The 26,375-nt window shown below is 36.8% G+C and overlaps 1 protein-coding gene across 1 annotated transcript in view; it reads left to right on the forward strand.

Annotated features, from left to right (window-relative positions):
- The window catches only part of LOC145678520 (bifunctional purine biosynthesis protein ATIC), a 72,392-nt gene that overhangs the window by 42,029 nt on the left and 3,988 nt on the right, over window positions 1-26,375 (forward strand). The window contains exons 8-12 of the mRNA XM_081748766.1: window positions 11,924-12,082; window positions 14,078-14,167; window positions 16,104-16,232; window positions 17,895-18,061; window positions 20,655-20,758. Coding sequence (XP_081604892.1) covers window positions 11,924-12,082; window positions 14,078-14,167; window positions 16,104-16,232; window positions 17,895-18,061; window positions 20,655-20,758 — 649 coding nt within the window. The remainder of the gene's footprint in view (window positions 1-11,923; window positions 12,083-14,077; window positions 14,168-16,103; window positions 16,233-17,894; window positions 18,062-20,654; window positions 20,759-26,375) is intronic.

Below are 26,375 nucleotides of genomic sequence, written 5' to 3' on the forward strand. Positions count from 1 at the left end.
GAAGTAACTGTAATTTACTAATTGAAAAACAATATGTGTTTATTGATATCCATAAATTACTTTACAATGTTCGTGAAAATCTGACATGTGCTATACTTTTCACTTAGCAGATTTTATGTACGCATTTTTTCTTGTTTGAGAAAGTACTCCATGTTTCACTCTAGCAGATTAAGTGTTAGATTTCACCTCCGTCCCTTAGTACGAGAAAACTATTAAGAATTCACATATAGTATAACGTTTACTCCATAGGGTGGTGATCCAGATAGAGCAAACATTATATTATATAGTCGTAAATAGGACGTTTGCTCGAGCGTTGACGATGAAACAAGTTATCCGAAGAAAGCTCCTTTCAACGCCAACCACACTTAAGCAAAAATTCTACATACAACTTTTAGACACACAAAAGATTCAGCATCGTAATTCTGAAAATTAACAAATTACACAAATAATCAGTAAAAGTAAATTTTGCACCATGCACTCAAATGAATCACCACGAGGCATAGGAGATGACATGCACAATCGCAGAAAATACTCGTCAATCGATTCGAAAATTTTAATTATATTAATACTTACATAGCTTGAATGAGGATACAACAATTAAGGTAATAAAACGTATGGATGTTTCTTTATATTACGAGAAATGATTCGATTCGGTTAATTCCAATACATGATTACGCAGTGTCTTGTTGCAGCAGGGTAGCAGAAGCTGTTGAGTATTGAGTCCTTTGGCGCTGAATAATTGCTTCCCGCTAAATCTCTTCAGTTCTCGCTGTTCGCGTGGGTGTCACGCGTTAAGTGACGTAAGAGCGGACAGAGCTGTGATTGGCTGAAGAAGTGCTGATCAAGGTCACTACACCCACATGCATCCGTTGAGTGAGAGAACACACACACACATACATATCGTCTGCTAGGATGTGCTAGTCCTTTTAAATTAAAAGAGAATTAAACTGCTTGAACTGCATACAGCCAAAATGATGAATAAATGAGTTTATGACAAATGGCACCCGAACAGTTGATAGGTAAAGTTCTGATGAGATACGTTTATCCTAAGAACCCTGGCAACACTTATAGTTTGTGTCTGCGTATGCCGAGGACACACTGTAAGTTGTTGAAGCGCTTTTCACTTGGGCCATAGTTCACATTAACGCTTGGTTAACACTGCACTCACTAAAATAAAATGTTTATTCCGTCTATAAATATGTAATATATCAATAAATGCATAGAAATATATTTATTATAGTCCTATTAGTTCAAATGTAAATTCACTCAATACTTAAAGAAATTAAACATTTAACACATACACTAAAATATTGCAAATAATGTGAATAGAATGAGAAAACACTTCAAACAATGAATTAATTTCAACTTTTAGAAACACTTTCACCTTTGCAATTAATTAAACATAAAAGAAAAAAATGAATATTAAAATAAATATAGATATATTTTCCAGTTCGAATAACAACACTTCACTGTTCATTTATAACACACTGTTTATTCTTTTATTATCTGCACACGTCCCACTGTCCATGTTGTCCACTATTCACAATCTACACCATGCTCCAGAACAAGGTCCAGTCCATAGGCCATCCTCTTCGTTCATTCTCTTCCCATTGAATGAACACTCGACGATTAAATCTTCTGCTCCTATCCTCTTCCCATTGGATAGGGCTAGGTCCATCGGTGGAAGTTCTAGACGGTCTCTGCAGGCTATAGTCCCTTTTATTTATTTATACAGGACTATTTTTCCAAAATTCGGCGCCAATATGAAGATGCATGGAGTACTGTAACTTATTGCGTATAAACTTATTAACGTATAATTTGCATCTTCCTTTCTACCCTTTTTTTTTTTTTTTTTTCAAATTTAAAATATGCTGCATTTGCTACTGCTGCATTCGTATTAAGTGGAGGTGAATAGAATGTGTATTCTTCTTATTGTTTGGACCTACGTGTGTTCTTCCTTGTGTTGTATTCTTCGTGTATGGATATCAAGTGTATGTTTTTACGTGTTACATGTAATTACTATAATAAGGTTAAAATAACATAATTATGGTTAAAAGGAAGTTGACTTGGGATGCGTTAACAAAGAAATGTAAGTATTTCTTCTTTCATTCATTTTTTTTTCTTCTTCCAAATCACTTCACGAGCACAAACTACGAACAAGCACGCCCTAATCTTCAACGCCTTCGTGCAACTTCATCAAATGAGTACATGGTACATGATAAAATTAATACTGAAAATACCTATATAGGACATGATGCTGAATAAAATAAAATATATATATAGATAATATAATAAGCCTATAGATATAACCTTAATGATGACTATTACATGAATACTATAATGAAGAGAGAAATAAACCAATATAAGCTCGAATGATGGAGAATTATATTGAGGCAATGTCAGATGTCTACAGATGCCAACCCGTATCCATCTTAGGGATGGTCTGACGACTAAATGAGGAAGAGCCAAACCCACAAAAACCATATAAACCTACCCACTGTAAGTACGACCACGAAGACACACAGAGATGTGGTTAACAAAATAAGTTATACTAAGGAAACCCCATAGAGGTTTATAGAAGACAAAAAGAAAACGATGCACATGAAATTCATGGCGAAATGTGGTCGTAGGTCTTAAGGTAAAACTTCAATGTTGTTCCGATAACAACAAAAAGGAATACTCTAATAAATGTGTATATTACTCTAATATCTCCTAACATCTCTAAATTCAAACTGACTTCTTCGAAGTGTTAATGGTAATATTTCTTTTAATAAGCTTAACAACTTTCGCTCATCTAAATAACCATGTCGTACATACCACAAGACATTTTCGTCAACGAAACTAGAATGTACTCTCACTTCTCGATCTTCATTATTGATGCTACACAATTGATCTTCTTTACTTTCCTCTTCTTCTTCGTTCATGTAATCTCCGTTGGCTTCCTTTTCGGCTCTCTCTAAAATGTCACTGAACTGTTCTTCATCCACATGCTCTTCAGAATTTCTAGCCACTTTTTCCTAGTAGCTGGTGTTGGTCTCCACAGCTTCATTCTAGAAAACATTCTGAAATCCGATATATTTACCGCTTCGGCGGATCCAATACTTCAAACACATTTTCACCAACTTGTTTCCACAGTAAGTAAGGTCCACGGTACACTTCACACAGTTTGGCTATACGTTTATCTACCAAGCTGCTAATATTATACTGACGTAAGAAAACTAAGTCACCTTCACACAAAGTTCTTCGAGCTCTCTGATGAACGTTCAACTTTTCGTTCCGTTGTTGAATGATTTTCTTCCGCCGTAAGTCAGCCATTATTAATTTTCCATTCCAATCTATACCCTCTTGCTCATCGACTGTTTCGTTGTTTTTCACAATTCCAAAATGTGACAATGTAAATTCTTCTGGCTTGATGTTAAGATGTAATTCTGCAGGCGCTATTCCCAAACTGGCACTAATAGTATAGTTCAACAACAAACAGGCTTGCCACAATATATTCTGGCCATGAGGAATGAGAATCGCGGCACAACACACGCAAAATTCTCTCTAAATCAGCATGGAATCTTTCGATGAACATTTTCCTTGTGCGTGATAAGGCTAATGTATTTTGATGTTATATGCTTCCATGGCTTGTACGAATTCCTTACCAATAAACTGTGGTCCATTATCTACTAAGATGTTCATGAAAATACCAAGATGAAGCATGTATGACTCAGTAAGACATTTTACGACACTTGCACTTGTTGCACGACGAAGTGGATATGCTACTAAATAACGTGAGTATACATCACATACTGTTAACAGGTAAGTTTCGCCATGTTTACCTCGAGGTAGAGGACCAACTAAATCTGCTGAGACCAAATAACGTATGTTTTTCGCTGGCACTGATTGCATTAAACACTTCACTGGGTGATGGTCTACCTTCGTTCTCATGCAGACTTCACAATCAAGAATGTACGATTTAATGTCACTACGCATTGTTTTCCAATAAAACATACGGGAAATGATATTAAACACTTTCATAAATCCAAAGTGACCGTAATGATCATGGTAGCCAATTAAAATATTTTTCACTAAACATGGAGGCACACACAATTTTAATCTGTCTGGGAAGTGAAAATCTCTCACCATCAAAATACCATTTTCCAAAGTGTAGTTTTGTTTCCAATTTCGAGCACTACTACCAAAAGAATTCTTATTTGCACTGCTTTCACTTTCACTTATATTACCTTGTAAGTAACTAATAATAGGACGGTAGTCGTCACATTCCCATTGTAATTTCGCAATTGTAGACGGATCTAAATCGAACACTTCTGATTGAACAGCCTGTATAGGATTCACATTCACCATTAGATCTTCCTGTGTTGGTAACATACGAGATAAACAATCACTTAATGTGTTAGTCTTGCCTTTGATGAATTCTATTTCATAATCGTAAGATTGAAGTTCAAGAGACCATCTCATGAGTCTTGCATTCCAATTACGCATACGTTTTAACTGCACTAAGCCTTTATGATCTGTTCGTATGTATATTTTCGCTCCTTTAAGCCAAACATGCCACTTACGAATACACCACACAAATGCAAGACACTCAAGCTCAATTATGGCATAGTTCTGTTCGTGTTTATTAAGAGTACGGCTTGCATATTCTAATACACACTTCTCACCGTCTATAATTTGATAACACACACAAGCCAACCCGAGTTTGCTTGCATCACTTTCGAGATAAAACGGCTTATCGAACTGTGGATGGTGTAACTTCACATCTTTCACTAATTCAGCCTTTAATGAATCAAATGCCTTTTGGTGTTCTTCTTCCCACTTCCATTTCTTTTTCTTTCCTAAAAGTTCATAAAGGGGTTTAGCGATAACAGCATGACCTTGGATTGTCCGCGAATGCCACTGCACAGCACCAAGGAATGAGCGTAACAATTTTAAATTTTTGGGCACTGGTAACTTCTCGATTGCTTCAGCTGATTTCGGATCCTTTCGTATGCCTTCTGAAGATACGTAATAGCCTAAATAGTTAATTTCACTTACACCAAAAATGCACTTCGATAAATTTAGCGTCATGTTCGCATCACTTAACAAACTAAGTACTTCAACTAACTGCTGTAAGAATTCCGGTACGCTTGTACAACCAAGGGCTACATCGTCCATATACCTGATTAACTTCTCTTGTAGCGGTAATGGGAACACTTTATTCAAGCACAATTGCAGTACAGACGATCCATTTTTCACACCGAACACCATGCGTGTGTACTCATATAACGTTCCTTCGAACAAAAAGGCTAAGTATGGCATAGAATCTTCTGTAATTCCACATTGTTGATACGAACTAGTAAAATCAAGAGTACCTAGCACACGTTTTCCACTAAATTTAGCAAAGAGGTCGGACAACTTTTCTACACGTAGAGCTGGATTCTTAATGTGCACATTCAATGCTCTACAATCTGTTACTATTCTTAACGCTCCACTCTTTTTCAATACTACGTGCAACGGTAATAGATGACATGATGAACTAGGTCTAATTACACCCCACTTTAACAATTTTCGGATCTCTTCACGCACTCCTTCCTTATATTTGTGCGGAATATCATAAGGACGAGCAACAATAGGTTCATTTGTATCCACTTCTAATCGGTACTGAAATTTGTTACACAGGCCAGGAAAACGGGCAAACACTTTCCTATGTTTCATTAACAACTGAAATAGTTCTTCTTTTTCGTCTTCAGTAAACAGCGTAGCGCGTGTAACTGCATCCCTTATTTCATCTACTGTGAAATATAGATCCGGTGGGAAGTCCTCCACTAAGTCACTAGCTTCAATTTTCTCTAAAGGCTCGGCGCACCCACTGCGGAACACATTCATCGTTCTCGCATAAAAATCATTAAGGTCCCTTATCTCGAACAACACGACAATAGGGGCTACCTTGCACTTAATTTCACTTACATTAGCTACAATGACATTTTCACTACTTCTCTGTATTAAAGGCACTTCACCACTAATTCCTTGAAATTCAACACGCAAGTTACTTCGCTTAAAATCGATGACACTGTTTAATTTCTCGAGAAAGTTTGCACCGAGTATTACATCTTCATGCAGTTCTGGTAACACAAGAAACTCAACTGGCACTTCCACATTTTCAATTCGTACCGGTAAAATAACCCTTCCTTTCACGTTCTTTTTCTTTCTTCCTAGAAAATCGCACAAAACGATATGCTCTCCTTTTTGCAAATGCACGTTTGCTACACACTTTGTTACTTCTCGAAAAATATTGTACCGTAATAGGCATAGTTCTGATCCACTATCTAACAGACAGATTTTGGGTTGATCGTTTAACAAAATTTTTACTCTCATTGTATTATGACCTAATTCACATTTGATCACTTCTTCTTCATTATCATTACTTATATCATCTTCTGCTTGTAAATCTTCCTCGTTGCACATATGTGGAAAAGTAATGCTGTTTACACTACTGAAATCCCTCCCCTTTGCAGCGACCAAGTGGGAGGGCGCTACTAGTTTAAAGGCACAGAACTCTGCGGATAAAAACCACTTTGTTGGTATGGAAATTGACGTTGCTGATTGTTCCCACTGTTCACATTAGGACCTCTATTAAACGTTGGAAACCAATTATTATTTTGATTCGGACTACCTTGCGAAGTTGACGCACTACTTTGATTTTCGTTTGCCCTTGCACCTTGCGTTTCGTTTCGATTTTCATTTGCACTTGTGTTTTGTCGGCCATTACCTTGCGACTGATTACCACCGTTCGATTTATTATCATTTCTGTTAAAATTACCTCGCCGTCCACGTCTATGAAATTTCCTTTTCCATCCCTGTTTGAAATTCGGACGCGCACTATTATCACTGCTCACTTCACTACCGTGTTCTACTTTTACGTTATTCACGCTAACACCTGCACCACCCTGCTGTTTCTGCTTATTACGCTGATTGTCGTACATATTAGTAATTCCTGACAATCCTTCGATGGACTGCACACTCGCAAGGAACTGATTTATGTTATCAGGCATAGAACCCATCATAGCTAATTGGTACCGCTTGGGCAGGAGAGTGATGATGTGTGACAACGTAATGGTTGGATTTTCGTATTCTTCCAGGGCTTGAATTTGGCTGAAACGCTCTGTCACAAAATCAACAACACTACTATAACGTTTTGGGTCAAACGGAATAGATCGCAAGTTGCGCAGACGCGTAGCTTTTACTAAGGGACTCTCAAATGCATTCTGAAACTCTATCACGAATTCTTGAAAAGTTTGACAATTCTTACCGTGTAAATCGTACCACTTAAGTGCACTGTCCTTAAGAATCAATGGCATGATCGTCAAATATTCATTTTGAGGCACTCCGGCGAATGACATTTCTCTACCAAAATTTTCTAAAAATGCACTTGCACTTTCTTTCATCATATCACCTGAAAATGTAGAGAGTTGTTTAATGTCTGCTAATCGCAACGAACAACGCCTTGCTTTCACTTCACTATTTCTTGCACGCTTAATACGCGGACTTTCTCTTTCGATTTTGATTCTTGACACAGTTCTTCTTATTACGTCACTTTCCACCTCTGTATCAGACGCCGTTTGAGACTCACTGCTCGATTTCCTCTCGCGCTTCACACTGTGCACTGAACCTGTGTTTCTTTGTGACATATTACTTCCAGTATCATGGTGCTCGTTTGATAATTCTATACGCTGCACACGCTCTGATAATCGTTCCACATCTTGCTTAGTTTGTTCACTTAATTCACTGGCGCGGAGACATGTTTCAAAACACTGTTGGTTAAATTTACTCTGCTCGTGGCACACTTGAATACACTCTTGCACTGCTATACCGTATTCACTTTGTTTGGTCTCGCACTTCTGAATTCTGCTTTCACGGTACTTTTCGAGACTTTCGACCAAACGCAACCTCTTTTCATAATCATCCACTCTATTATGACATTCATTTAATTGACGTTGTTGGTCGTTTACTTGGCGCGTATTTTCTTCAACTGTGCCTCGTATATCATGCACTGCATCGGCTAATTCACGTACGCTTCTACGTATATCTTCGCTCGTATTAAAACACTTTAATTCCACTGCTTCAATTCGTTCTATCAATTCATGTCGCACTGCACTAATACACTTATTCACATTGTTAATTTCACCTGACAAATCATCTTTACATTGGGATATGTTTTCACGACACTCGCTACGTAATTCCTTGATATCATCTTGCATTTTCTGTTTGTTTACATTTATCGCCTCAACACTTTCGCTCACACGCTTTTGATTATCACTCAATTCGTTTTGGCTTTCTTTAATTTCGTTAATTGACGCACTCAGTTCCCTTTGCATTGCGAGGAGAACTGTTCTAAGATCACCCTCAGCCATGATGTTGCAAATATAACAAACTCGCTAACACAAATAATTGACTAATTTCTGCAAAAATCTAAGAATGCAAATAGTTAAAAAAAAAAAAAAAAAAAATAATAATATTCTAATTTGGACAGGATTTAGGCTTCGATATGCAAGGATGAATGCACTGGACAAGGATACAATCACACGAATTTCATGTACTTGGCGATCTGAGATGGCGGCAAAATTACGCAGCAAGTATTGGAACATTAAGAATACGTAGGCCAATGTTCGTAGACACACAAAACCGAACATTTATACAAAAAGAAAGGTTCCTGCTTCGACACATATATCCCGGCACCATTTTATAACGTTTACTCCATAGGATGGTGATCCAGATAGAGCAAACATTATATTATATAGTCGTAAATAGGACGTTTGCTCGAGCGTTGACGATGAAACAAGTTATCCGAAGAAAGCTCCTTTCAACGCCAACCACACTTAAGCAAAAATTCTACATACAACTTTTAGACACACAAAAGATTCAGCATCGTAATTCTGAAAATTAACAAATTACACAAATAATCAGTAAAAGTAAATTTTGCACCATGCACTCAAATGAATCACCACGAGGCATAGGAGATGACATGCACAATCGCAGAAAATACTCGTCAATCGATTCGAAAATTTTAATTATATTAATACTTACATAGCTTGAATGAGGATACAACAATTAAGGTAATAAAACGTATGGATGTTTCTTTATATTACGAGAAATGATTCGATTCGGTTAAGTCCAATACATGATTACGCAGTGTCTTGTTGCAGCAGGGTAGCAGAAGCTGTTGAGTATTGAGTCCTTTGGCGCTGAATAATTGCTTCCCGCTAAATCTCTTCAGTTCTCGCTGTTCGCGTGGGTGTCACGCGTTAAGTGACGTAAGAGCGGACAGAGCTGTGATTGGCTGAAGAAGTGCTGATCAAGGTCACTACACCCACATGCATCCGTTGAGTGAGAGAACACACACACACACATACACATCGTCTGCTAGGATGTGCTAGTCCTTTTAAATTAAAAGAGAATTAAACTGCTTGAACTGCATACAGCCAAAATGATGAATAAATGAGTATATGACAATAGGAATATAAGGAAAGATGGAGCACGATTTTGTTCATATTGTACAGTAATATATAACTCATTTTTGAAGAAAGTATCACAGGGGTTTTTCGAGACATCGACGAATCTTTCTTTTCTTTAGTATAACTTTGCTTCTAAACTTTCCCTCGTTTTCTGCAATATCACTTCCGTAACTCACATTTTTATAGTAATTTTGTTATTAGTGTTCTACTTAATGCTTGTCGTTATTTTGATGCTTGCAAAGTTGAATGTGGTGCCACTGCTCGTTTTTTTTGTGCCTAATTGTTCAGAGTTTAAATGTTTTCGAATGTTCGTACGAGTCAATTCCTTGGTATTTTTTTTCTTCGGTTGGATGTCCACTTCGGCAAGCTGAAACTTACAAGAGAAAGTGACAGCTCCGGAAAGAACTTTCACTTACTTTAAACTATCTTGAAGTTTTTCCTGAGTCATAATATAATCAGTTTATCTTCGGCCGTTTGAGTGCTAAATGTTTCTAAATCTATAAATGACTTTGTAAGAAAGGAATTGATGAGTTACAAAAGTTATTGATTCCAATATAGCTGGTAGTTTTTAGGAGTTGAATGGACATTAATTTTATTATCTTATATGTGTATAGTGTCTGACTAATGGGAAAGAATTAGCACCGTTACTTATTATGATCATGTTAACAAGACTGTACGACATAATTTGGTATCTTCGTATCTTAAGCATAGTAGTAGTACCGACACTGGAAATCGATAGTATAATGTTGGTAATGTTCATTGGAATCCAGTGGAATATACATAGTGTAGTAATCTAGAATTCATTCCTATAATATTTATGTTGAAATAGTTGTACTATTATTGCTTCGTAGACAACATTTAAATATGTCTGTCGAGGGTTAGCTTTCAAGATAGGTTTAGAAGTCGCAGATTATCTGTATCATTATGATAATTAGCAAATATTGGTTTCCGACTTAAGGTTTCCCGAGTAAGTTCTGTCTGCCAAATTGACCATATCCTCATCTCTCATTTCTTTCCCCCGAACCACATTTGCCTACCAACCTATTTTCATATTCTTCTCGGTAATAACGTTAAAATTTTCATAATTACTAATACTCCCACCTCCTCTGATTTCTCCTATTTTCTCACAACTTTCTATTCCTTCATTTCTTCATATAGTGGCCAGTGTTGTTTGTATCAGCCTAGATCCTTCTTGTTTCTTTCGAATCTTAACATTATTCACGCTAGTTTTAGAAGAGATCACGTAGTTCTTTCTCGATTAATTTCAGATTTGGCACCCTGGTAAGTCAGAGGGTAATACTTGTCAGATTTACTTCCGATGTTAGGACTATTTCTTGAGTTCTACTGTATTTTAATATATTAAAGAAATACAATAAATAAAACTAAAGAACTTTCGCAACGTAACGTTTAGTGCGTAGTAAATACTGTAATCTAAAATATCGTATTCAAGAAATCCCTCATTCTTGAGCAGAGGATATACTTTGGTATTGCTTTGAAAAGTGAATGCTGTAGCCTTTAACGAACAGCCTTAAAGCGTTGAAGTAATTTCTGATGATTTTAATCAATTCATTACTTGTCAGATTTAACCGTATTGCACAAGCTTCGTTTTGTGTTCATGATGACATCTGCAACTAGGTAGAGCAGATCATACCTCGAGATTTCGACTATCGTTAACATTCTATCAGGTCGAAGCTGGGTGTCCTGCTTATCGTACTTGTGCGCTAAGTACTGCTATCCAAGACCAACCTCTAAAAATAAGGAAGTGTTTCTGATTTTTAGGGTTGATAGTAGTTGGCACACCGAGACTGAAAGCTGGAAACAAAGAGTTTAAACCTTACCTAGTCACTTAAAAAAAAATCTTGAGCGTGCGATGCGTACTATTGTGTTATCTTGCTCATGCATGTTCCTTAAGAAGTTACGTTGCTGCTTGTACAACTATATTTTGATCAGTTTCCTCCATTGTAAAGAAAATATTAATTTCTTGAATGACTGCTCTTCAATTCCCTAGTCAAAAACCACTTTCTTCTACTTATATGTAAAATAGAAGTAAAATTTTAGTTCTAATTAATATCCACCCTATTACGTCATTACGTAGTTTTATAACTAATATTTTTATAGGTTAATAATGAAATACCTTAATAATCCTCTAGGGAAAGTTACAACGTACTTAGAAGAGACTGTCAATGAAATATGTAAATATTTTGCTTTGTCTGGTTCTCAACTTTTTATTTACGATTCCTAATTATTCTTGATAGTGTCTGGATTTAGACAGTGCAAACTATTTTGGTGATGTTTACATATTGTGAGTTATTAATATATTCCATTATATAATATAAACAGTTTTATTCAAACTTCGTTACAAGTTTGAAAAAGAAGTTAATTAAAAAAAAAAAAACTGAATTTGACAGTTGATTTTTTTTTTTCAGGCTAAAGTGTGTATGGTGGATGATCTGTATGAACAGTTAACACCTCTTGCCATCGCCTATGCCCGTGCACGAGGAGCAGATAGAATGTCATCTTTCGGAGACTTCGTAGCTCTTTCAGATCCTTGTGATGTAATAACAGCTAAAATTATATCGCGAGAGGTGAGTAGGATTCTTAGTTATAAATACACATTGTCTTAACATGTGTACATATTAAGTAAGGTACATAAATTTTTCCTGCCAGAAGTTTCGTAGAAAACTAAACCAAAACATATTTACATTTTATTTATTTATTTTTAAGTTAAAACTTCTCACGATTATGCCCTGAAGGCTAAAGGAGACGAATGATTTAATAAAAATTAAAGATTGATAAATAATAATTATTCTCCACTGGGAATCGAACCCGGGACCATGTACACCAGACACACGCGTTTGCCACTAGACCAGCAGGGAGGGGTACTTATTTTTCAGTTTTAGGGAACCGAGACGCTGCATTTCTTCCAGCGTTGGGACTAGTTTTTAGTATACCTGTTCTGAGTGTTTAGACCAAATCAAATCGTTGCCCGCTTCTGGTTTCAGGAGAATAAAGAGATGAAAGTCTGAAGGGATTGAGTCCGAATTGTGTGATAGGTGCTGGAGCAAGTCCCTACCAAATAGAATAATTTTCATACGATGGTGTCAAGCAACGGGGCTTGTATTAAAGATCTTGGGCATCCATCACGCACTGACTTTGTGATAATTCAATTTGTCGTACACAGTACCGTATGTTGTGCTGTACGAAATGTTAATGTTCTTCGCCAGTGTTCGCAGGTCAGTCAGTTTGTCTTTCCGAATTGCCTTCTCAGTGTTTGATGGTGGCTATTGTTGCTTGCAACTTCTATGGGTCAGCCGGAACGAAGTAATTGTTATGGTTAGCCTGGCCTTCTTCAAAGAATGTGCGCTGTTTGGTGATACCACTGCATACCATTTCAGTAAAATATACTTTTGGTCTGAGAGGCGAGATAGTATGGTAGGGAACGCCCTATACTGTGAAAGTTGATAGTGGTCTCTCCACGCACTAATAGCACTGGATTCACACTCCGCTCATGATTTGATGCCCATGTTAATAATAGGACATTTCCTTCATAACCTCGGTGTTTGCATAAGGATGTGAAACATTAATTCTAGAACTACTAGATCGCACTAAAAACTGTTATCTCATTCATCGTTCGTCGATGATGACATTTAAATACTTAACGTTTCATGACGTTGACGTGACAGACGTTCAACTACACCGATCTCTAGCATGGATTTCGGACTCTAGCAGTGCCAACAAGAGATAGTCTCTGAAGTTTATCACATGCGAAAGGAAAATGAAGCCTCTATTTTGGTACTGCTGTTACCAACCACGGTCCCTCTCTGTCTTACACCATTAATTAAATTGCCATTATAGATGCACCGAGAAAAGCCTTGACACGTGAATCGCGGCAACGTCACTGCGAGCTGTCAGATACCTTCTCTTGCTGTCTCCTCTATAGCTGCCTGTCAACTTACAACGTGCTAAGAGAAAAAAGTGCATTACTCTTCTATCTTTTCTTATATTATTGTGACTTTCTTGGGTTAATATTGGATTAAGCCTAGCCAGTTCTGACCTTTCTTTAACTAATCTGATTAGTTTTCAATCTGAATACAGAACTTTTATATCACAACCGAGATTAAAAATTAGAATTCAGTGGCTTGAACCATGAACGAGAATATTCAAGATCTATAGTTAAATGGAGAACAAAACCAGATAATCCCACAGAGAAAAAAAGACAGAAATGAAGTGAAATAGGACTATAATGCGCACTAGCGCTGTATGGTAAGCTTACAAGGTTGTTGCCTCTATGTAATGTGTGATCGTGGAGCGATTTTAATTTCGATAGCGATATTTGTTGTACATTTTAAAGGCCCAACAGACTGTTGTTTATTTATCCATTGGAAACTTCTGAAGTAACCAGTCTGCTTACTTCGTTGTATAATACACAAGCAAATAACTCATGAGACTATTAATAACAGCTCTGTGAGTTGCGACACATTTTGAAAACATTAATGATCGAAATTTGAAAAAAGTAGCATGTTCATTTAAGGTAGAGTAAGTAATGTTCATCGTAGCTGATTCTGAGCTGTTCATTTTAGGTGTCTGATGGAATCATTGCCCCAGGATACAGCGACGAAGCTATAGAAATACTCAGAAAGAAGAAAAGTGGAGGCTATTGTGTATTGCAGGTAAATATCCAAGTTGAAGATGATGCTAAATTTCACATGTTGCTTATATTTTCAAATTATTACGAAGTAAAGTTTGCTGTCTGTCTGTCTGTCTCTCTCTCTCTCTCTCTCTCTATATATATATATATATATATAATGCACTTTATTATGCGATATAAAGTATTTACAATAATCATAACTTAAAATAGTTTTTTCAAGAATACGCTTCTTGTTGGTTAGTGGTATGTTCATCGCCATAACTCTCATCATAGTGAGGTTAACTGATCGAAATTTAGAGATTATATTCACCATAGTCCTCCCCTAACCTGTTTCCATTTACATCGACATTATCCGTTTTGACAGTATCTGTTGTATGTTTGAAATTACACGTCCTAAGCTTCTGTTTTTAGGCCAGAGTTTCTCAGCCTATAGAATCGCGAGAGGAATACATTAAGGTCGCGAAGAGAAATGAAAAAGATAAATGTAATGAGGATCTAGTAGCAGAGAATTATTTTTTGAAAGATAATTTTCAATTTCGATATTTAGTTTACTTCGCCTGTTTTGATAGACAATGAATATTAGTTTACAAGGTAACCAAAAAAGTTATTGCTGTTCTAGAGCAGTGATAAAGTGCAATACAGTGAACAGTCCTTGCCTTTAGGTTTCGAAGTATATCTCCATCAGCATCCAACACCTTTTATCAACGTTCCAGCAGCTGTACAATACGCTGCTGAAAAAAAACTCGGCGGTCGTGGATGCAAAGACTTCCGTGAGTGTGTTCTGCAGGTCTCTCTCATTTTTGGTAGTTGTCAAGGGAATGAAACAGGTGGTAATCTGTTGGCGCATCGGACCTATATGTTGCATGACATAGTGTTTCCCAGCCAAGTTGCTGAAGGATCTCCTGGGTTCTCGTTGCCATGTGGCTTGGCATTGTCGTGGGGGAACAGCACACCCTTGCGATTCACCAATGCCGGCTTCTACTGCAATGCACGGTGCACTCCTTTCAGCTACTGAGAGTAAAGGTCAGTAGTGATGGTCTGACCAGGTGGAAGAAGCTCATAATGCACTACTTGCCGACAATTCCACCATACCTTTCATCGGTGCAGAGGTGGTCTTCAAGTGTGAGGAACAGGTTCATGTGGCAACAAACAAGATCTGTACACTTGGGAGTATCATAGAGGACCCACTTTTCGTCATCAGTTAGCGAACGATTAAAAATGGGTGTGTACAGGTGCCGAGTGAGCAAAGACAAACAAGCTGTCACTAGTTTCTTGTTGGCTACCGACAATGTGTGGGGTACCCACTTGCTTAACTTGTATGATTTCCCTTTCCCATTCAGGTACAATCTGTTTCAGCGGAAACATGAAACCTTTCTGTAAGTTTATCACACTTTAGACCACTCTCCTTCTCGATGGCTGCTTTCAAGCCCTCGTCATCCAACACATGTTGTTATCCATTACGATGTTCATCCGAAAGGCTCGCATCTCCCGAACGAAATTTCTGGAATCAATCCCTGGCGGTGCGTTCGTTCACGGCATTTCCCCAAATGCGTGGCATATTCGGCGGCTAACAGGCTTACTTTAAGGTCATACAACAAATACACACGAACAAGCTGCTTCGATACCTCCATTTCTCGTCGACACTGGACGAGCTATGACCGCTACGTGTATGTGTGTGCAACGTGCCTGTATTATGGAAGGTCAGTGGTCAGACTAACTCTCAATCTCTTGACAGGCACGTGCGTCATTTCGTTTCCTCTCTATAAGCTCATGATTAATGGGACGTCAAAAACATCATATAAGATATGGCATTCGAAGTTAGTTTTTACAGAATTTTATTTATGATCGGAAGCAGTACTTGATTATTGTAAAATATAATCTTAATTAATGTATTTCGGAAAATTTCGGTACAGCATATCTTTCTTTGTGTATTTGAACAAATTAACATTCTATTTCAGATTGATCCAACATACGAGCCGAAACCTATTGAACAGAAAATTTTATTCGGTCTTACAATGGAACAGCAAAGGAACAACGCTGTTATCGACAAGAATCTCTTCAGCAACATTGTGTCCAGCAAAAAAGAGGTAAAGTTAAGCTTTTTTTAAAGTACTAATTTCTGATGTAATGTCGTTTTTACCACTCATAGGATGATTGCATTGTTTGATTATATCGGCAGTAGAGATTGCGACAAAATAACCACAACAAAACTTTATTTCGTTGTTTGTAATTATTTTAATGTATTTAATGTTCAGGTTATAACTATGTTCTCAATGTAAAATATTTACACTTCGTGCGATGCGCATACTTTACTAAATGAAAGATTTTTTCTTGGGGACTGTGGTTTCGATTGCGTACCTACAACCATGTACTGGACTGACTTAGAAGCTAGTTGAAGTCAAAAGGTTTACACCATTCCTGGTAATGCTACTGTCCTTTTTTATAATGTAAATGTTATTCTTAAATTTATACAGTGGTTTATTTTCACTTCAGATATAAATATCATTAAAATTAAGAAACTTGAATTCGGTATCCACAAAGAAATGCAGCGAGCTCCTTCGTGGCTAAGCAGTAAGCGTAAGCGCCTTTGGTCTGGAAAACTTGAGTTCGATTCCCGGCGGAGTTTGTTGGGATCCCACATTAAGCTGTAGGTCTCTCATATAGCCTCGCTGCTGAAAGGGACGCTAAACTTATCAACAAAGAAATGCAAGTGGAAACCCATACACACTCTTTCACTGGTGAAATACTGACGTGTTTAAAATTCTGTAGCAACAAATCAGCTTTGTAAGAAATGGAGTAAATCTTTCGGATTTCGACTAGCTTCTGAGCAGTACCAGCAGATGGTTGCAGGTGAACAACGGAAATCGTCATCCCGAAATAGTAAATTAAATAGCTACGCATGTAGAGGAAACACTCAGAAACATCGCATAGTACTAAGTTGTAATAATTTGGCTTTTTACTATATAATGGGAACATTTTGGGTTTTAAAAATTCCTCGGCAAATTAAAGGGAAAGAAGCGTGTACACTGAAATTTAATGTACATTTAATTATAATGTTTAATCGTAAAATTTAAGGTTATAACAGCATTATCGCAAAGTGCCTGTTAACAGTAAGAGTTGTATAACTAGTCCAAAATTACGGTATGAGTCTTCGTAAAGATATTTTGGGTAAATTTTCCGCAGAAATAGATCTAAAGGAGTCCAGTGCAATTAAGTTACATTATCCTGTTAACTTTTTTTGACATCACTATTTACCCAGTCTCATTTGGCCTCAAAGGCATAACCATGAGACGTTTACTTAGATTTCGTTTCATTCATTCGTCATTGTTTACTGTGCTCACGAAATTGTGGAAGATAAAATGAGATGAGATGCAGGAAGTTGCCCAGTTCTGCTGAGGAAGGTGTGAAGAACAGTGAAAAGTACAGTGTTAATAGAAGATTAAAGCTTAGATGCAGTAAAAATAAGAATACGTTTACAAATTATGAACATGCGTCAGTTCATATCCTTAAATAACAGTATCTCCTATGTGATCAATTCTCGTAGTAGAACGATGAATAATAAATTAAATTTATTTTTTATTATTTATTTATGTATTTTTTTGCAAGAACTAATCGGTTTAAAACACAAAAACTATACTTCTGTGCTATATAATATTGAAAACATTCGTACTAAATGATTTTTACATTCTTTTATTTTTATTTATTTATTTATTTATTTACTTACTTATTTTTTAAATATAACCCTACAGCTGCCAGAAGAAGCCTTACGAAACCTAATTGTTGCAACAATAGCCCTAAAGTACACTCAATCAAATTCAGTATGCTATGCAAGAGATGGCCAAGTTATTGGTATTGGAGCTGGACAGCAATCGCGTATACACTGTACTCGATTGGCAGGAGACAAAGCCGATAACTGGTAAGTACAAAACAATTCTCACATTGTTTCTATTGAAGTAATCGTAAATGTAATTTATCACTAGTATCTACTTCAAATTTATCTTCTTCAAATTTTTAGAGTTCTTCCCCCAGTTATTGACTTTTCCCTTTCCTTTTATTGTTTTTCTACTGTTTGATACCGCTACTTGTTACCCTGTATCATTAGTATTATTTATTAACTTTATTTTTATTGCTACTACACACAGCCAGACATATGCGGATAACGAAAACAATTCCAAGCTCACTGTCAGTTTCTCTTGTACCGTTGTTGTATTACTTTATCATTTTTGCTGCTTATGTTCCTTCCACGCTTGTCAGACTTGATGGATTTTGATATTTTAGTTTTGAGCTCCCTTGTGGCCATGTAATTAGCATTCTCGCGTTCTACTTGAAGTGTTGGGTTGGGTTCTTGGATCCATGTGATTGGATACCACGTTAAATCCAAATCAGTAAAGAATTTCATTTCGGAAAATGGGTCATAAACACAAGTTGATGTATCATCATCATAATAATCATCATTATTATCATTATCATCATTATCATTAATAATAATAATAATAATATTTCAAACAAATCATATTAACCTAAGTATAAGACGTCGATTTCGATCAAATGTTGCAGATTTGTAGAACATAAGAAATCAACGTGTTTTATATATATATATATATATATATATATATATATATATATATATATAGACAGTAAAATTTGGCAGTAAAAGTAGAATGAGAGATCAGTTTCTGAAATATTTTCTAAAATAAAAAGTGAAAGTAGTAAATGTATAAAATATAATTATTCATCGATACATAACATATCCTTGCGAAACACATGAAATATCCCAAATGAGCCAATAGTTCAGACCATTGCTCTTTTGGAGGAGTAAAAATAGTAAAATATACATGACATGGATATCATTGAACACAAACATACTCAATAAATTTGTCAGTCGAAACGGTACGATATGCGTTAATTTCTTTATATGAGCAAGGATGTTTATTTTTTATACAACACATCCAGCAAACTGTGTTTTGTATGGATACATGTCTTATTTGGAAAATTCTGAAAAATCAGTTATGTGCTCACTTTTAACAATGACTGTATATATGCATGTATGTGTGGAGGGGAAGGGGATGGATGGATGGATGGATGGGTGGGTGTGTATATATATATGTATATATACTAGTAAAAAGAACTAATGACAATTTTAAATTCTGCTTTTGTGCACTGGTGGAAAAAGCCTTATCTCAATGTGAAAAGGTTGGTAATGCTACCCTAACATGTTTGTATGTTTCACTGTGTTGTATGGTTTGTGTTGGACAGTCCAACCCATAAAATATGTTACATTCACAGAAAGTTTAGGTTACAGCTTTTTGGACTTCGACTGTAACCTCATATCAGTTTTCATCTCCTAGTTTTCTTATTTTCGCAAAATTGCTTTAAGCTCATGTATGTTACTTAAAACGTTGCAAATGTGTTTGAAACAATAGTTTGAGCATTGTTTTATTTAATAACTTCAGTTGCAGTCATGGTTATAAGCAGTTGATTGCAATTACAACGATTAAATCCACTGGTTCCTTTCGTAATAAATTTGAGCTATTAAATAATACACACTCCGTCCCTTAGTTTGATTCCATTTATTTATATTTATCTATGTTGTCCTGACAACGACGTTCCAAAGTCTTATTATTTAACATTATCGACAATCATATTATTTGAAACATTTCTTTCTCTTCTTCTGCAGCCAGCCTAGTACATATTTAGAATAACTTATGACCCAAAATTACAAATATACAATGTACTGTTGTACAATTCCCTTTCGTTTATTATTCTTATTCACATCTTTCTTTCAAATGTACCTTACGTAATAATATCCATCCCGTAATACTCTCCCATCGACTCCAAGGGGGAAGTTCAATGTAGTAGAGCTGCAAAACTACTTGAATCAAGCACCTTGAGGATCACTGTATGTACTTTTAGTATATATATTGATTCTTTGGATCGTGTGAAACCCAATTTCACAAAAACTGGCATTTTGCATCAAGATGATTCACCTTTATTTCCTACAAGAAGTACGGAAATGATTGATAAAATTTTCCAGTCACGGATGTATATACTAGAATTTCCACCACCAAAGTTTAGAAAACAGAAAACGGCAACTCAAAACGTATTTTCTCAATAAACAATTAGCGCGGATTTCATTGAAGAAGCTATTATAATTGACATTGTTGTAAGGAGTTTACTGTTATTTTTTTCTTGTTTGTTTTGTTCGTGGGATGATGACTATATTAGAACTACAGATATTTTCTAGTTGTATGACATATGTCTACTACTTTGAAGCTCATTGTGAAACTGTTGTAAGCCACCATCACAATATCCAGCTTCATCTTCCAATCTTCTGGATCCGCCAAAAAATCTAAGTAGAACTCTACATTCCGTGCCATTACCTTTTCGAGCATGTTTCCACCATCGTTTACTTTCAATGGCTAGTTTGAAAAATTAGATAAAGTTTGTTTTCTTGTTACGATAAAAAATAATAAAGTAATTATTGCATTGATGTATGTTTTTCGTTGTAGGTGGTTGAGACAGCATCCTAATGTTCTAAGTATGAAGTTCAAGAAAGGAGTTAAGAGAGCTGAAATCTCAAATGCTATCGACAATTATGTAAACGGTTCAATAGGTAGGTGAACTAAAGCAGTTTATTGAAGAAAATAAAGTATGCCTTAGCGTAACGTCTCACATCTATGCTGTGCAGGCCAGAAACTAAAACTCGGAACGGACACCTTACAGTAGAGTTAATTTGTTAAGGTAATTATCAATCAAAAACTATATTCAAAATAGGGCTTTTCCTACACTATTGCAGTGTTCCAGGCACGAAATGCAAATTGTAAGGGATGCTTGCAAGCCACTAGTACAGATTTTAAATGAAGAAAATTTAAATTAGGGAAAACTCTTCATTGTGCAGTGTTAAATATTGCACGTGTCAAACCTTGTGTGTAGATAGGTAATTCCTAATCTTGGCGCAGCAATTTAAGAATGGGACGTAAGGGCACGCTTCGAAATCATTACTAACGATTATCTTTATTCTTAACTAAATATTTCATACATAATTATAATGCTTTCTGATACTGGAACTAATGCTCGGGACATACATTTTTACTTTAATTTTGCATGACGTAATAATTTGTTTGTAAAAATAATTTTTATATAAGTGAGTGAATAAATAAGGCACATTTTTTTTTTTTTTTTTTTTTTCACGCTATATTTTACTAATCTGAAGGAAGGAAAATTACTTTAAAGTTCAAACTGTGATCGGCGGTTGTTCTATTAGCTATGAAGCATAAACTGCTAAACAGATGGCGCTTGTGTTACGGTCTACTTGTCAAGACCAGCTTTATATATATATATAATGAAGAGAGAATAAAACGGGAGTGAAATTCACAGAAAATAACGTGTGTGTATGGGCAAGAACGTATACACCGTAGCAACATCTTTAGCTGTTGAAAATTCTTTAAAGAGCGCTGTGTCAATATCGGCTATTTGACATGTGACGGACGTCCAGTAACAGCATCGAGCGAATAATGTCATGGCTATAGCAAAGGCAATTCGTAGTGACCTTCGAATCCATCTTCGAACATGTTTAGTGTATGATACGGTCATGATAAACTGAAATTTTGTAGTATGTGTGCTTGGTGGGCGGCGAAGAACCTTTTAGGCGTCGATAAGAAGCAGAGAATGATGACATTTCTGTGCTACCTGGCACGGTACGCTTTCTTGGAAGGTATCGTTACAGGTAATGAGTCCTTAGCGTACCATTGTACACTTGAAGCAAAGTAGGGTATCCATGGAATTAAAACATACCGATTTCTCACAAATGAAAAAAAAATTCAAGGAGAATCAGTCTGCAAGACAAAAAGTGCTAGTGACTGTATTCTGGGATATGCAAGGTGATCTGGTGAATTTTCTAACACGTGGGACCACAGTGAATGATGCATCGTAGGTAACATTTGCAAAATTGTATCGTCCACTTCGTAGCAAACGACCACGACATATATGCTGGAAATGTCTAGTAGTCTTTCAGGCCAATCCACGCCCCTTTTGGGGCTTCAATTTCTGAGAAACTCGAGAGAATCGGATAGAAGTGCTCAGCACACGCCATAGTCTTGATCTGGAATTTTCATATTAGTTTTTTTGAATTAAGAAATTCTTGTCAGCTTAATATTTCAGTTCAGATGAAGTCAAATATTTTCTGCACATATGACTATATTCCCAATAGACTGACTTTTATGATGAAGGTATTTAGAAACTTGTGCTACTAAAAGAAATATGTTTCGAGATTTGACGGCTGTGTTGAAAAGTAGCTTTAATATGAATCTTTACTTTGTGTACTTTCTTGGTATGTTATCTATTAGACATTTCTACATAAATTATTGTGCGTTACTTATTGATCCGCCGTCGTATAATGCTTTTGTTGAATGTTACTGGATACGAGGGCTGTCTAAAAAGTATCCGACCTTTGGCCAGAAAAATAGTTGCGAATCCTGACAGATTTGGGACCCTAATCCCCTTCAAAGTAGGCCCCTTGTGCTTCCACACACTTAGTCCGCCGATCCTTCCACTGCTGGAAACACCGCTGGAAGTCTTCTTTTGGAATGTTGTTCAGCTCCGTCGTCGTGTTCCGCATTATGTCTTCTCTACTCTCAAAACGGGATCCCTTCAGAGGCGTCTTCAATTTTGGAAACAACCAGAAGTCACAAGGAGCCAGGTCTGGAGAGTAGGGAGGTTGGCGAACGGTTGTAATTCCATGTTTGGCTAAGAACGTGTGGATCAATTGGGATGAATGTGCTGGGGCGTTGTCATGATGGACGTGCCAGTTCTTCGCTGTCCACATGTCTGGTCTTTTGCGCCGGACTGCGTCCCGGAGTCGCCTGAGAACATCTTGATAGTACTCCTTTGTCACTGTTTGTCCTTCCGGTGCGTACTCGTGATGCACAATTCCACGGGCATCGAAGAAAACAGTCAGCAACACCTTGATTTTGCTTCGCACCTGCCGCGCTTTCTTCGGCCTTGGAGAATCGGGATGCTTCAATTGAGACGATTGTTGTTTTGTTTCTGGGTCGTACCCGTACACCCATGACTCATCTCCAGTTATCACGGTATTCAGATACCCAGGATCAGTGTTGGTGGTGTCCAGAAGGTCCTGTGCAACGTCAAAACGGGTGTCTTTTTGTTCCTGAGACAACAACTTGGGTACAAATTTAGCAGCCACTCGTTTCATGTTCAAATCGTCACGCAAAATTGCATGTGCAGAATCTGTACTCACTCCAACATCTTCTGCAATCTCCCGCACTGTCAAACGGCGATCTGCCATCAGCAAATTTCGCATCCGCTCAACAACAGCTGCATTCCGAGCAGTTTGGGGCCTGCCGCTACGCTGCTCACTCTCGACTGATGTGCGGCCATCTTTGAATCGGTTGAACCATTGTTTAATTTGTGTTACACCCATCGCATCTTCTCTAAACACCTGCTGAATCTTACGAATTGTTTGGCTTTGAGAATCACCCAGCCTTTGACAGAATTTCATGCAGTATCTTTGCTCAATTCGTTCAGTCATCTTGCGAGAAACACTAAATCCGACGAACACTACCAACAGCACCTCACTTCGCGACCACCAGCTCACGACTGGCACACGCGAACGCGGTGAAAAAATTCAAGCATGCGCATTAAGGTTCCTCCTTCCACCGTGCACGGTGGCGCCGCCTGAGAATCACTACTTTGCGTGGAAAAAATTAAGGTCGGATACTTTTTAGACAGGCCTCGTATTTAGGATGGCCCAATAAAACCCCCCTCATTTTGACAGTTGTAACGCTGTCAGTGGAGGGGCGACAGGGTTGGGGTAAATAGTTTCCTGTCACTACTTCTGCCGTTTTCAGTTATTACTGTAGTATGGTCAGGAGCTCATCGTGCATACACTGTAGTACGTGCATCGCGGATACGTGATTTTCAAAAGCAGCAGTTCTGTGATTACAATGCAATGAGCTTTCGCTTAATTTGCCATTCCACGTAATGAAAATGTCCCTGATCGGAAGATCATCTTGCAGTGGGTCGAGAATTTCTGAACAATAGATTCAGCGTTGAAAAGAAAAATCATCTGGCCACCCTAAGAGTGCTCGTACGCCTGAGAGTATTAAGGCTGTGAGACAGTCTGTTTTTTTGCAGTACCTAAAATGTTCTGTAAGAAAGCGTGCTGCAGCTATTCGACTTCCTTGGGAGAGTGTAAGAGGAACTTAAACTAATAGGTTTTTTTAAGACTTCAATGGTCATGTAAGAAAATCATGCAAAATGTCCCAGCACATGCTGTTCTTTTGAGTAGTGGAAAAGCACATTTCCACTTAAATTGTTGTGTAAACAAACATTTCCACTATTAGTCTGACCATAACCCAATTACAGTTTTCAATACCACTTTATATTATTAAATAATCAGCTTTCTATGTGTAATATTTTTTGCTTTATTAGCATTTAAACTGTAACAGGGTTTATTGTGTCACCCTGTAATTTATGGCCTGATACCGTACAGAGTGCCGTACTTTTTCCTTAAAACTGCTCGTGGTACTGAAATAAAGATTATCATCATCATCTTTTTTCTACTTCGTCGTTTCAAATAGAGATGAGAGCAAACTAAGGTAAAAATTTCCAGTTTCATTCACTTAGATCAAAATGACAATGAAACATTTATATTATAATCATTAGTCTAGATGTAGCTTTGTTGAGGTTATTGAGCGTGCATTTAGTGCATGAGGTCTCGATTTAGATTCCCGACAAAAACGCGACAGTGGTTCAGATCCCACTTTAAGTTTTAAGATTTGTATTTTATATTCTTACTGACAAAGGATGTAAATATCAATCAATAAGCCAATCCAGATGCAGCTTATAACTGTGGCTATGTTGTGTAATTCAGTTGTCTTGGAAGAGGAATAGTGTGAGAAAGACTTGTTCTATATAAGATGATCTACATGTTCTGTACTCCCGATTAGTCCAAGTTTTACATTTTAATGTTCCGAATGCCTTCGTAACTTCATATTAGATCTTGCCGTTGATAAGTTGGGTGTTACGTAAGGACGTAAAACATAATTAATGAATGAACGAATTATCTAATTCCAAAAAAAATCTTAAATATTTAACACCGCTATAGCAACGCAGAATTTTTGAATTGTCATATTATTACTTTTTAATCCACTTGTCTAGATTATAATATTTACTACATGAGTGATAAACCGTTCACTTCAGGCATGAACTTTCCCTAATTCAATCCATGGCCGTGTGAGATGTGAATAACATTGTATCAGTGTATTTTCTGAAGCTTCTTCCTCTTCCTCCTCCCCCTTTTTCGTATCAAGTCTTCCACCATTCATCTTCATCCGTGTCGTTTAGCTTGCATGAAGTGAAATACAAACCATTACTGTTTCCTATCTGAATATGAGGGACACTCTCCGGATTTGAATCTTGAAATACACTCGGAGTCTTCAGCCATGAGATCTCCAGAGAACTATTGATAAATTTTGTTTTCTGTAACTTACCAGAGAACAATATTTTCTTTGAAGAAAGAAAAAAGAAAGCCGTAGAATATATTCGATTCCTTACTGTTAAATCTGAAATTGTCGCGTTTCTAGTAGTGTCGTATACCGAAGCGTGTTAGAAATAAAATTTTATGAAGGTCAGCTTCAAGTCCAATGTTCACGTTCAACACTTTCCTTTTGTTATTTGACTTTTTCTCCATAATACCTCAGTTCATGTAGCAGCAATAATTCGTTAGTTCTTGTAAAGTCGCGACGTTACACGACTCTCCCTACTCACCACATTTACCTACCAAAAACAAAAACTTTCGTTATCGATGTGCCAAAAAAAAAAAAAAAATGCTACTTTTTCATACATTTTCTTGTAGGAAAATTTTCCTGTACTATGAAGTTGAAACTCGTGCCAACCAAGATCAGGTTTATCCTATTTTAAGTAAATAAAAAGGAAAGAAAAATCTCTTATTGTATTACCTTAGTAATAAAATTTACTTTCCTAAGTGTAGCACAATTGATATTATGTAGTAATCATGTTTGTTAATGTGAAGATTTCCAGTTTACAGAAGCTCAATATATACATTGACAATTGGAAAGGAAAATAATGTATTTAGCATTAATGCTAGCCTTTGTTCTTTATTTAATTTTATACGAAAACTTATTTAATATTTAACGTTCTAATTGTTAAACTAGAGGGGGAGAAATTATGTATTTGAACAAATTACCCAA

Source organism: Thermobia domestica, chromosome 2, assembly GCF_964235325.1.
Source record: "Thermobia domestica chromosome 2, izTheDome1.hap1.1, whole genome shotgun sequence".
Taxonomy (NCBI): Eukaryota; Metazoa; Arthropoda; class Insecta; order Zygentoma; family Lepismatidae; genus Thermobia; species Thermobia domestica.